The 14306-nt window shown below is 30.8% G+C and overlaps 1 protein-coding gene across 2 annotated transcripts; it reads right to left on the bottom strand.

Moving 5' to 3' along the window:
- Positions 1–946: 946 nt before the first annotated feature.
- On the bottom strand, positions 947–10237 carry LOC107067904 (proton channel OtopLc). 2 transcript variants are annotated; one of them, XM_089175526.1, is made up of 11 exons: positions 8782–10237; positions 8554–8715; positions 8113–8354; positions 7796–7971; positions 7363–7524; positions 6756–7022; positions 3905–4155; positions 3417–3550; positions 3094–3329; positions 2959–3001; positions 947–2880 (listed from the first exon to the last, which is right to left on the bottom strand). In XM_089175526.1, exons 1-11 carry the CDS (start codon positions 8796–8798, stop codon positions 2708–2710), a joined length of 1863 nt encoding a protein of 620 aa, XP_089031652.1. In that variant the 5' UTR covers positions 8799–10237; the 3' UTR covers positions 947–2707. The 2 variants fall into 2 exon arrangements, with proteins under 2 accessions (XP_089031652.1, XP_015179314.2); XM_015323828.2 differs by having other exon boundaries at positions 947–3001; positions 8782–10233.
- Positions 10238–14306: the final 4069 nt, after the last annotated feature.

Raw genomic sequence — 14306 nt, 5'->3', positions numbered from 1 at the left:
TTTTAGGATTTCTCGAAAATCTGTGGTGTACTCTCTTCAACACATCCTTCGTTTCCATCAAACGAACCCTTGACCACGACTCGACCGAAATTCGAATCAACTGTGCTCGAAAAAGCAATGTTAGATTACAGGGTTTGTCTAAAAAAGTATTTGGGCTATTAAAGTTTGTTTTTCATTTTTATGGTTAAAATGTTCAGCTAGGAAGTTATTTATCGCTGGTCAAAAATGCTAAAACAATTGAAAATGAGTGTTTGATATATCTTAAATAATTGTTAATTAATTAAAGGAAATGTGTATTGTTGTAAAGAAGCACGGAGTATATGTTTTTATGCATCTTTCTCTTTGAGATTCATCATCAAACTGACACGTTGTTCCCCATCAAAATTTTTTTATTGACAGTTGTTTACATGACTTTACGAACATTATGCAATTCAAATTAGAACGTTTTAAACTTAAATTCTCTTTATATTAGAAATATTCTAATCGTTGCACACATGCGTTACCTTCGGAAAGTCATATAAACAACTTTCTATATAAAAATTTTGATAGACGACAACGTACCAGTTTGAATGTGAATTTTGAAGAGGAAGGTACATAGATCAATAATTCTAAGCTTTTCAATAATAATAGACATTCCTATCGATTAATTAACTATTATTGAAGGTGTATCTGACACTCTAATGTAACGAGATTATTTACACGACATTTTTTGGAATTTGATATTTAATTGTAAAATATAATTTAATTTTTTTGCTTTAATTTAATTACATTGTATTATAATAAGAAATAATTTTACACACTATTATTATTATTATTATTATTATTATTATTAATAGTATTGTAAGAATCAATACTCGATAGCAATATTTTTCGTTAGAAACTTTTACGAAGATATCTTGTATGAAAAATTAGATAGATAGAAAGAAAAAAGAAAAAAGAAAAAGAAAAAAGAAAAAAGAAAAATAATGAAACTCAAGTCATAGATAGTTAGAACGAGCAAGAAATAAAGAGAGTGAGATAGATAGAGAAAACCTAAACTAGTATGAGAGTTAATTTATGTAGGTTAGTTTAAAAGATGGACGAGAAAGAGAGAGAGAGAGAGAGAGAGAGAGAAGAAGACTTGGATGTAGAAGCTCGAAATTCGTCTAAATCAGCATGATGATAGAGTAGGACAGCAATAGATAGGAAACATAGTTTGTTGTATATACTAGTAGTTGTTGTAATAGTAGTAGTAGTTGGAAGAGCATATACAGTATTCTTGGTCGGAGAAGTCCGAGAGCACTCGATGGGCTAAGTAAATCAGAGGGCTTTGCCCGAGAACCCAGGTCGCCCTCTTCAGGGCTAGAGAGGCAGAGGTGCTAGGACCAACACAAAGGGTTGCCTAAGAGCTCTTCACCGAGCACACTATTCCTCTCTCTCTCTCTCTCTCTCTCTCTCTTACTCCCTTCGAGGTATCCACCATCGGCTACTACTCTTCCCTCTCTCTCCCTCTCTCTCTTTCCCTTTCGACCACCGACTTGCTCCCTTCGTGACGTGATTGCTACCGAAATGTGTTTACGGCGTAAACCGTATCAAAATGTCGGCGTTCCCAACCATCGTTTCGTAACCTCCTCTTACAACCCTATCGTCGTCCTTCCTCCCTTTTCCTCTTTTTTTTATTTTTCTTCTTTTTTTCTTCGAGTACATCGATAAAACTTACTGAAGAATAGAAATCTTTTCGTCAATTTCCAACTATTGTTATCCTTCTTTCACTATTTGGTTCTTCATTTTCATCGTGAGATACCCTTCTTCTATTTTTTTTTTCTTCCACCCACCTATCTACCCACCTTCACTTTTACTAAAATCTTCTTCTCAGTTTTTTTTTTTATTTATTTATTTATTATTATTATTATTTTTTTTTTTTTTTGAAAAGGAGCTCTAATTTTTTTTTCTTTTCCTTCTCTATTTTTGTGGACGCGATATTCGAAATTGTGGATCGTTATTTTTACACTTGGATGAATTTTTATGAAAAGGTCATCCCTATCCCTTCGGTAGATGGAAAAAGAGTGGATTGTGGAAATGCGTTTGTTCGTAACTCGTGTAATAATATTTTGACATTTTATATTAAAAGCTTCGAACTCTCTCTTTCTCTTTCTCTCTCTCTTTCTCTCTCTGGTAAGGGCTTGAAAATGCTAGTGCTAGATTAATTATAGTTTCTTTTCTTTTTTTTCTTTTCTTATTACTTTATTTTATTCAATAAGGTTAGAAAGAAAGTAGAAGATTTTCTTGATGTTTTAAAGAAAATATAACTCTTTTTGTTTTTTTCTTTTCTTAAGTTCGTTATGTCAATGTAGTGTACAGTAAAAAAAAAAAAAAAGAAATAAACCAATTTACTATAATTACATTTTTATAGGATAATTATATCTAAGTAAAATCTTATACTAATTTAATTTTATATTTCTATCAAAGGTATTAAAAAAAATATCATTGAAGATTTGCAATGAAAATAATTGTCATTACTCTTTTTTTTTTCTTTTTTAATTAATAATATTTCAATAATTAATTAGATAAACTTCGTTTTATATACGATGCTCTCACATTGTTTGTTGTTTATCCTTTTAAACAATTTTCAATTATTTTATTAATTATTTAAAAAAATGAAGTACATAAAACGTCGTATTTAATGTTAATAAATAAGACAAATTTGTAATATATATTACAAAATATATTATATAATACGAGAATTTTCGTTAGATGGTCTGTACTTGTAACAACTTTTCCATACTTCGAATAAACAAATGGCTGAATGAAAACGATAGAAGATAGCAAGTGGCATGGATACATGGGTAATAATGGTCCAAGCCCAGACACCGAATAAACGAAGATGATCTGGTCGTACACCTGCACGAGATTTTTCCAAAGTATTCACTGTCCACAATGCTATATTTACAACGATCAAAAATGTGATCAATTCTTTACCAGGTTTTTCCTTTCCAGTGGTACAACGTCGTTTCCATGCCATCTGCCAATGCGATATTATTATAATAATCAAAAAAATGTTTAAAAACAAAAAAAAATAAGATATGACATTATATTTTGTTAAAATTGACTTACTTTAACGAGTAAAGTTTGACAGGTGCTTTGTACCAGCGTTAAAAAATCTGTGATCATTGACAACACCCACATAGGACCCATGGTTAAAAAGCTACCAACTATTCCAAATAAACAATGTAAGTAAACCCCAGATTGGGCAGCTGTTAAAAGGGTTGAATCTAATCTTGGTGTCTTAGAACTTTCTTTCTCATTCAAATGTTGAATCTTCAAAGCACCGGATATCGAAGCTATTACACCTGTCATTTTGTAGATATCATAGTCAGATTAAATTAATGATAATCTAAAGTTTGAGTTTGTTAGATCGGATTAAGTGGATTACCAACCCAATGATAAGATCGCAGCTTCTAAGGCTGTTACTTGTTGTATTGCCATTTTATGTTTTGTTTCTCTTAGTACGAAGAACATGATCAAACTTAAAATTGTTGCTGCTACTAAGAGTATTCCACCAAATAGGCCTCTAAAGTAAAACGAGAAATATTTTCAAATTGACAATAATTTTAGAATGTTTCCTTTTTTTTCTGTTTTCTTTTGGGGGGGGGGGAATTTCATTATACAAGTATTTCATCAATATGATTATTATTTATAGTAATAAATAATATAGTAAATTTTGTAATATATTGAATTATTCGAAAAATTCGTGACGAATAATTTATTTAATTTTTTTTTTTTTTTGGTGAAAATTCACACGATTTTTTCGAATAATTTAATAATCAAATTTAACACAATTGATAATTTATTTTTTTATAGTCAAAATAGATTGATTGATCAATTAACAGGTGAAATTTTTATATTTTATTTGTAAAAAGATTACCTGTGAGCACTGCTACAATCGATACTTAATCGATGTATAGATCTGGTAGAACGTATACCTTTAGTTTCGATTCTTTCATCAGTTCTTTTCCACATTTCAAAAAGTATTACGGCACATATTAAACTGAACTCGATCGTGCATGGGAATAAAAAAGGACTGGCATCTCTTAAAAGCGATTTAAGCATCCCTTCTTCACCCTCGAATACGTGACCCAGTTGATCGATTTCGTTGTGAGTTTCTTCAATAAGAGCCTAAAATTTTAAAAAGTTTTGTTATTTCAAAAAATCTTAGACAAATTTAATACTTTTTCTTTCATTTTAATGATCCTAGTAATGATTGTAATTCATTTTCAAGAACTTAGGAATATTTTATTATTAATTAGGATCAATTTTTATAGGAGTGTATTTATGCAACTATGTAATTGCATAAAATTTATATATAATAATAAATAAATAATTAATTATTAATATAATATATTATTATTTTATATTATATTATTTTTTATAATATAAAAATAATATATAATTGTTATTAATGAGTTAAATGCAGTATATGCAATAGATATTGTTTCATATTTTTTTTGTGTTGTTTTATATTAGGGATACTTATGTATATATAATATAAAATATTTTTTCCAGGAATTTAGGAATATTTTATTATTAATTAGAATCAATTTTTATAGGAGTGTATTTATGCAACTATGTAATTGTATAAAATTTATATAGTATTATATATTATCTTTATATTATATATAGATCCTGTGTGTGTGTGTGTGTTATTAATGATTTAAGTGCAGTATATGCAATAGATATTGTTTCATATTTTGTGTTGTTCTATACTAGAGATTCTTGTATATTTTATATAGTATAAAATATATTATATAGAAGTAGTATTATATATATACTATATAAAAGCCTTATTTCTAATGAAGATAATTTAGTATATAGGTATTGTAGTATTTCATATTGTGGTATTCAATATTAATAATATGTTCTCTTATATTGGAAACAATTATCTATATAAATTCTATAGTATACTATATATAGAATAAATAATATATTATATATTAATAATATATTATATTATAATATAATATTGTATACTATGTATAAATTTCTATAAAGGTTTTATAATTCTTAACAAACTTGAATGCACTATACAGAAATTGTGATGTGTCCTACATTTTGTTCTATTGAAAACAAAATTAATGCCATTTAATTATAAAAAAAAAAAAATTAACATTACCACGGAGACTTTTAATTTACACATAAAACACATTTATCGCATATCATTTTAAATTAACCTTTTATTTCGGAAAACGAAAAAGAGTTAATCTTTTTCATCTTTCAATCAATTAGGAATTAATTTTTCATCAATAAAATCCTTGCTGCAACTTTTTTCTCTATCTCTCTCTTTATGGTTTTTTGTTTTTCTTTTTTTTCTTTTATTTTGTTTTTCTTTTCTCTCACTCTTGGTCGCGTTATTTCCGATATATGTCCCAATTGGTTATATATTTTCATGTGACTCTGTTTCGTATGCCGAAAATATTCGTCGTCGTCTCGTTTTATCACGAGAATGATTATTTTCAATATCGATAAGCGCCGATTTCGATTTCGACAAACATCAGGGTTGCGGGCTTTGCCAATCGTTTCATATTCGATATTCATATAGAATTCGTTGCCGATAAATATTACGTTTGATTTCGATAAATACCAAATTCGTTTAATCGATTCACGTAGGTATTAAAAGCTTATCGATCATGGGAACGTAATTTTCGATGACCCATGCTCTCTGTGTGTTGAATTTATGCATTATATTTTTTTTTTGTCTTTTTTATTGTTCAAACCTTTAACATTTAGAATTTTTATTATTTTTGTTTTTGTTTTTGTTTTTACGGTTATCAAAAACCTCGGATTTCTTTTTGTTTCGAGATTGTTTCGAGAATATTATTAGTGTTTTTTTTTTCTTACAATTAGTTCGAATTACTATACCCCAAATGACGTCATATTGATTTGTACCCGGGTATATGGTAAACTATGTACGTATATATATGTATATACGTGTATACTTCATTATTTGCTGTGAAAGTAATGATATGTTGATAATATGCGCATCCACGTTCTACACCTAAACGGATAATATGTATATCGAACACTATAGTGCATTCGTGTTTGTTAGATAGTCTATGTAGGTGAATAGGAAAGTCTACTGTGTTTCTCTAATGATTATTAATAGAGATTCCAAATAGAGACAGTGAATTGTTAATAATTACTTCTCACTATTAAATAATCATAAATGAGAAATTTGATTTTGACAAATTCGAATTCTTAACAAATAAACGTATTTGTCAATTGGGTAAAAAAATAAGAATTAATATTTCTAGGGAATTAAATTTAACACGTTCCGTGCCAAGTACCTATTTACTTGACTTCTCATTTAGGCCATTTAATTTTACTTGAATAGAATCAACCATTACACATGTAATTATTAATTATTACTTATTATTAGTAGTAATGATAAATTACTAGCAAATTAGTAGGAATTTAGTAATTATTATTAATTATTAATTAGTAGCAATTAGTAAATATTAATTATTTCATTGTAAATATAACAATTAAACAAACTTATGTGCTTAGTTCTATACTGCATTTTGTATAATACATCGATATATTAATAGGAATATTTTTGTACAGAATTACATTTCTTATAAACATATATTTTCAGTGCATTAAATAAATATGTCTAATGGTAAGTGTACCACCGGTGGTACACGTGGCGCACGGAACGTGTTAAACACAAAAATAGAGTATGGTTCATTTTGGTAATTTTTTTCATTGTTTTTTCAACTTACCTGAAGCCATTCGCAAAGATTCGTTGCGATCATATGCATAAGACCTAATTTAGCTAGAACACGTAATCTCGCCAATTCAAGATTTTTACTGTTAAGGAATATAAAGTGCATCTGAGCTGTGATCAGGAGTAATCTAGCGGCTGGTGTAATCGCCCTGAATGGCCCGGAAGCTATTTCCGCCCCAATTTGCAATCCGGTAAATACCAATGAACCGGCACCAAATCCTACAGCACCGAATCTCAGACAAAAGCTTCCATATTGTTGCGTCTGATAGAAAGAGAAGAAGAAGAAGAAGAAGAAGAAGAAGCAGAAGCAGAAACAGAAAAAAAAAACAAAAATGGGAATAAAAATTCGTAGCTACTCAAACTCTCAACCACCCCCCCTTTTTTTTTTTGTATTACTTGTTTTACTTGTTATTACAAATCAATATCAAATGTTTTCGAGATAGTTAATTATAAACGAATGTATTGTCTTCTTTTTTTTTTTTTTGTTACGTTAATAAAGAATGACGAAAGAGTAAAATAAAAATATAGAATATACAAGAAGAGTAAAAAAAAAAAAAAAAAGAAAAAAAAAGAAAGAAAAAATAATAATAGAAGAATTGTACCTGGTTAGTGTGAACGCGTGCACCCTTTTCATCAAAGGTAAAGGTCTCTTCCTGTCTTTTGCCCTGCAATATCAGCTTTTTTACAGCTTTGTCTTTCAACATGCTGGCGTACATGGTGATCACGAAAGTAACGCTTCCAAGGTAAAGGTATAAATAAAAACCCTGAAAAAGTCCAGTTACCTTCGTAAACCTTTGATGTATGAAAATTTACAAAAAAAAAAAAAAAAAAAAAAAAAAAAACAACAAAAGGTTCAACAACAGAGATAGAAAGTTAATGAATAAATCAAAATAAGAAAAAAAGATTGTTTTAAGTATTAATATTATTTAACATAATTTTATATGTATATATATGTGTTAGTTTATTTTTGATTAAAAAAAAAAAAAAAAAAAAAAAACAACAAGTATAGAAGATAATTGAAATGATTCGACATACCTGATTTAAAATTATTGGTACTTTATGACTTATGCTTGCTGTGATTGGTAATGCTATTCCGATTACTATTAATAATTTAGCGTACAACATGCTTATGGTGGATATCATTTCACCTGAATTTTTATTTTTTGAATCCTTCGAGGTGGATTGCTTGACTTTTAAAATTGGAGCTTTTGCTAAGAGATTTAAATTGCATTAATATTCTGCTTTTTCTTTTCTTTTTTTGATTTAATGAATGATTAAATATCTTATTTAATATTATTTTAATAATATTTCACTCTTAACGATGGCTCGTAAACAAAATATTTTTCGTTCACCTTTTTCATTGTCGAGTGCAGTTAAAGATACGCAAGCTGTATTAACAGGTGTTAATTGTAAATAATTCGTTCTATGTAATTTTCTAAGATCATCATCTGGACGATATTGATCTAGATTTTTTTGATTCGTACGAAGTGGTAGAGGTAATCCTAAATTCGGAGGGTGTCCTTGTAAAAAATCTTGATCGTGGGGTATGCAAGATGGCAACGATATATTACTGCCTATTCCAGAAATGAGTGCACTGTATAATGAAAAATTTTACATTTTTCTTTTGCAAAAATAAAATAAAATAATATATATATATGTATATATAAAACATTAAATTGAATAAATAAAATAAAAGAAAATTGAAGCTACAGTTTGACATTTCAATCAGTTAAAATCACATTTTGATAAAATTGAAAATAATTATCAATTTATTTAAATAAATAATATTTTACCCAAATAGTCCTCTCTTGTGATGAATAACAGCATTAAAACCATTGCTTTCTCTTCTCGAATTATTTGATTTTCCATGAGAAGACAAATTCTTATTGTTTTCCATTTCAGTGGTAATTGTCACTGGCGTAGGCACTACTGGTACCGTTGATTCCTTCGATTCACTATTTTTCAATGAACAATTAATAGATCTTCAATATAAAATACAATTTCTAATTAAATCTACTTACTTGATAATATTAGCCATTTGTACAGTTACGAATAAGATTGAAAGGGATTAATATTTACAGACGAATGCTTTGGTAAAAGAAGTCAAAAGTGTTTTGAAAATCTTTCTTCTTTTCCACCTTTTTCTTTATTCTATGGTGCCACGACAATCGTTTCCGATTATTCACCGACAATGCGTCAAACTTTTCAGATTTGCCGTTGTTGGATGTGAAGAACCACACAAAGAGAGAGAGAGAGAGAGAGAGAGAAAGAGAGAGAAAAAAAGAGAAAGAAGATACGCCTTCTGACTGAAAACTTTGAAATTTATTCTACAGTAAATTCGCGAGTTTGAATTTTTAGCAGGGTCGTTCCAACTACTTTCTCTTCTTCTTCTTCTTCTTCTTCCTCCTCGTTCTTTTTTTTTTTCTTTTTTAATTTTCTTCTTCTTTATTCTTCTCCGTTTTGTAGTATAAAATACCCTTAATAGTTTTTTTTTTTTTTTTCTTGAAATATAAATCGAGCGTGTGTGAAACGTTTTCTTTCTTTTTTTTTTTTTTTTTTTAAAACAATGAACACGAAGAGACTTCTTCACAGAGTAAGTAGTAAAATACAAAACGATTTATCGATGATAATTTTGCAATAGACCTACTGTAATGTAAAACGACACTAGTCGACTAGTATATATGTATATGTGTGTATGTGTATGTATGTTGGCGTTAAACTGGCAAAACTTTCGTTTGAATCGTTATGAAAGGAATCCTGGGGAAACTGTGACGTTATCGTTAGATCCGCGTCACTGGAATGAAACGCGTATTATAGCAACCACACGTAGCCTAGTTTGTTTCAACCTCATCACCCCCCTCTCTCTTTCTCTCTCTCTCTCTCTCTCTCTCATCCCCTCTTTCCTTGTCTTTCTCTGTTTGCAGAAAACAGGACGATTTAACGCAATTCTATTTCGAAATAACGAAAATTATGGTAACACCTTTTATTATTTCGAACAATAATTGATAATTTTTAAATATCACATTTCTTTGAATATATAAAAATGTTGTCTCGTTGATACAATAAAATTGCAAGTTAAAAAAATATAAAATAGAAAGAAAGGATTGAGGATGAAATTAGATGTTTCTTCTTCGAACGTTACGAACGTACTCTCGTAGCATTTTACGTACTCAACGATCAGAAATAATTCTTCTTCTTTTTTTCTTCTTTATTTTACTTGCATGTTTTATTAGCACGTTTGTAAAAAGGAAGAGAACGAGATTGAAAATGTTATTTCGTTTGACCAGTTTCACAATGGGTGGTTGGGTGGGGGGGGGGGTGGGGTGGAAAGTAGACATAATCGATTAGTCTCGATTGAACAAACCACACCGGTTGCATCGCTACGACGGATGATCATTCGTCAAAATTATAAATATCATTTAGTTGGAATGTACATTGTTCTAATTAGTTATCGATAGTAATGTAGATATCTATTTTAACTTGTGTTTCACGAAACAAAATTTCATAATTTCAAAGCTAAATATTTATGCATTTCATTTTTTCTTCTTCTTGCATTAGTATCAATTGCATATATATATATATATAGAAATTTTACAAACAATTTAGTATTTCGAGTATAATTTGTTATGCTAAAACTTTTATGCTAATTTAAAACAAATAAAAATACATTTTTAAATACGTCGAACCGGGCTACTAAATATAACATCGAATATTTTTTTTTATTATACAAATATATCTACAATTTGTATTTTTGTTTCGTACACATGTATATATATATATATTTAAAGATGTAAATAATAATACAAAATTCAATAATAGTAGTATATATGTGAAGTAGAATTTCAAGATGAAACACATTATTTATGATACATCTTGAGAATAAACTTATACTCGTAGCATAGGTGAATTTCTTCCTTCGTTCATAGGATGAATGTATGCAAATATGACTCTTATACGTACACATATATATCACATATACTATGAAATGAAAATTACGAATGAAAATACGAAGGAACGAGCGTAATCGAGCCTTGGACTCGCTAACAAGTATCTGCAGTGGTTGCAATTAGTATCGCTTAGCGGGAACAATCTAAATTTTCACGAAGCGTTTCAGTAAATATGTATATTCCGACCACTCTCTTTCTCTCTCTCTCTCTCTCGTGTGTGTGTGTGTGTGTGTGTGTGTGTGTAGAAGGATGATGCAGGCGTCATTATCGGTTTACGCTCGACGTAATTCTACAGCCGTTCGTACTCGTTACGCTCTAAAAGATCGCCCTATAAACTCTGTCGCGATGTTAAAAGTCTCATAAAATTATGCGGAATATTATACCCACTATGATGCCAATGTTATAACAATCTATGCGTTATCGTTACAAACTTAAACCCTATCATTTCTTACCGGTCAATCGCAATTTTCTTAAATATACCTTTTTTTCCCTCCCCTCTTATTAATTCGTTATCGTCATTTTTCTATGCGTTTCTATTATTATTTTTATTTTTTTTTTTTTATAATAGTTGAGTGAATTGTTTGAATATTCTAATTGTCATAAGGGTTCTTTTCTTTTTTTTTTTTTTTTTTTTTTTTATTGTCAAAATGTAATTTTCTTCCTACAACTTTTTCTTTTTTCATCAATTTTCTTTACTAGTTTCTATTATAATATTATTGGTTTTATTTTTTTTTATAATAATTGTGTGAATTTTTTGAACATGTAATTGTCATAAGGGTTATTTTCTTTTTCATTGTCACGAAAGTATTAATTATTTCTTTGTCGCGAATTTAGTTACAATTGTTATTTGACAAAATACCTAAATAATTCGTGCAACCCTACGAAAATGAACAAACTATGAAATTGCACTTTAAGTTGATGCACCCAGGTGCTTCATCCCTTAAATTCGTACCTGTTCGTAATGTTAGATATTTAAAGTAGAATTAACGACAGTTATATTATTTTTCTTGACAAAAAAAAAAGAAAAGAAAAGAATAGAATAGAAAAAAATAATAGAAAAGATAGAACATTGAGAGTTAGACTAGGACAACCAGCAGTAAAGTTCAGGTGAAACTCGGGTTCCTGGATGGATGCTCTATGAAGCGAAATGGATTCTGAAGAGGAGAACGAGAACGATGAGGAGTAGGAGAAGAAGAGGATGAGGAATAGAAGGAGGGTAGGTTGAGGGATGAAAGGGGGTGGGTACGAACCGGAAGAGAGTTCGTCTCTCATCCTCCTAGCTGCTTAGCTAGAAGAGCCATCGGGTTGAACTGCAATGGCTGCCTGGTGATGGTTATGGTGGTGGTGGTGGTGGTGGTTCCCTGTTTCTGGGACTCCTGATCGTCCTTGAAAGAGAGAGAGAGATAGGTAGGGTTCTTTCATGGGGTGGGGGAGCACAGAGATGGAGGAGGGCTACCGGAAGTGCCCGGATATGAGTTTCCGGCAAGGACAATTTGCAGCGCGAAATTGAATGATCGACTTCGATAAGCGGTTGAACGAGAGAGAGAGAGAGAGAGAGAGAGAGAGAGAGAAAGGGAGAGATGGAGGGATTGTAGGGCCTATATTGGGAAAAGAGAGAAAGATAGATAGATAGATAGATAAAGGGGGAGTAGGGAGAGTTAGGAGTCGATCGTGAGGACTCGAAATGCCGTTATTACGATGATTCGTTAGCGTCATTACCGTTCGTCGCGATAACCGGGAAAAGGGCGCGTCCGCGCGCATACGAAATCCATTTGTGTCCTACGTTAATTGTTATAATCGCGAAGATATCAGAATAGTACTCTTGGACCGGTATATTTGTTCATTATTCATTTAAAACATTCATTAAAAGTCCAATATTTGGTTCATTATTTTATAAGAAATTAATTTTGTTTATGGTCATCAGAGATTGGATAGACACATTAGAATATAAGATATTTATAAGTTTTATATATTTTATTCGTTTCATAATATTTTGTCGAGTGTAAAAATATCATCGTGTATGTTAAACGAATGTTTACTTGTATCCGAAGATACGACAAGCTAATGGTGTCAGTTTTCTCATTGCTATGATTATTTGTAAGTAATGAAATATAAAAACATAGTCTGAGTATTTTGTTAATTTAGTTTCAAATATTGAATATTCATCGTATCTAATTGTCATTTTTTATTTATAAATAATCATAATTAAGAAAATTGCATCTGTCAATAGAATTTTGGACGGACAACAAAATGAACATTTAATTACAATTATTAGCAAATAATTTCCCAGAATAATAATCAAATAAAATTCATGAATTTTTTTGCAATCCGTTCTTGAACTTATTTAGAAAAAAAAAAAAGGTTTGAACAAATTAAAAGAAAAGATTTCTCGTTTAGTTCGTGTATAGGAATAACACAACGAATGCCTCGTTGCATATTTCGAATATGAAGTCAACGGACCGAACTTGATTTGCCGGATCACTGATATTGTTGATGCGACTTGTCCCGTGATTGTGTCGTGCGGAAATAAAAGGGAAAGAGAAATAGGGAATGGCAGTGATCGACGAGGAGATCTATGAACAGAGAGTTGGTTGGTTGGCGCTCTTTCGATCGTCCAAAAACGCTCGAATGATTGCAAGAGTCGAGTGTCATTTTTGCACGAACGATACTGTTGCACCCGTTGTAAATCGAACCGCGAACGGGCTATTTACCTGTCCTTTCTCACTAACCTGTCGATGTGTTTCTCTCTCGTTCATTCATTCATTCATTCTCTCATTCTCTTTCATCTGTACATCGTGGTCAACAGTAACCCAACACCAGTGGAAACCAACCTCTCTCTCTCTTTCTCTCTCTTTGATACTGTATTCTCTATAGAAAGAGAGAGAGAGAGAGAGAGAGAGAGAGAGAGAGAGTGTGTGAGAGAGAGAGAAAGTGGGCACTCAGGGTTTCATTGGCGGCATCTATTGGAAAATTTATTCCAATATTTTCAATTAAAGTTAGACAATGCTTCGGTTTGATAACGTTATACCATCCCCGTACCTCTATACGATCCTCACTCTGTGTGCCGTTCTAGTTTAGCGAGAGAAAAATAATATAGTACGCGCGAATGATCAGGAACAGCTTTTCAGAAACGCGTCCGTGGTTTTGCAAGCAGTTGCAACGACGACTACGACGACTATGACGACGACGATGACGATGAACGTAGAGAAAAAGAGATGAAAAGAGATTCAAGGGATTGCATTGCACAGAGAAGAATAGTACTAGTAGTGGTAGGTGGTATTTCTAGTAAGGGTAGTTCTATGTGTCAGCTAGCTACCTACCTACCTACCTAGCCACCTAGCTACCCCCGTAGAATGTACGTCGAGAAATAGGGGGTGGAGTTGTTGAGAGAGAGTTTCTGAACAATACCCGGATTTCGTTCAGTTACGTCACTATGCGAACAACCTATCGTGTAACTTTTTGCTCGATCGAGTAACGTAATTATAATCCATCCATCCATCCATCCATCCATCCAACCATCCATCCATCCTTTTCGCAATATTCAATTTTTATTCGTTTATTTTATTCTTACCTATGGAAATGAAACAATGTGTTTTTTA

This window comes from Polistes dominula, unplaced genomic scaffold, assembly GCF_049000335.1.
Source record: "Polistes dominula isolate Pdom_NZ unplaced genomic scaffold, Pdom_raw_medaka contig_17, whole genome shotgun sequence".
Lineage (NCBI taxonomy): Eukaryota > Metazoa > Arthropoda > Insecta > Hymenoptera > Vespidae > Polistes > Polistes dominula.
The sequence above is the reverse complement of the archived record's forward strand: the minus strand, read 5'-3'. Positions and strand labels throughout refer to the sequence as shown.

What these genes read in the sequence shown, in the direction of transcription:
- LOC107067904 (XM_015323828.2), bottom strand. An exon ending in AGCTGCGATCTTATCATTGG is followed by an intron (nt 3,330 to 3,416) that starts GTTGGTAATCCA and finishes ACAAAATGACAG; the next exon opens with GTGTAATAGCTTCGATATCC. An exon ending in GTCAAACTTTACTCGTTAAA is followed by an intron (nt 3,002 to 3,093) that starts GTAAGTCAATTT and finishes TCGCATTGGCAG; the next exon opens with ATGGCATGGAAACGACGTTG.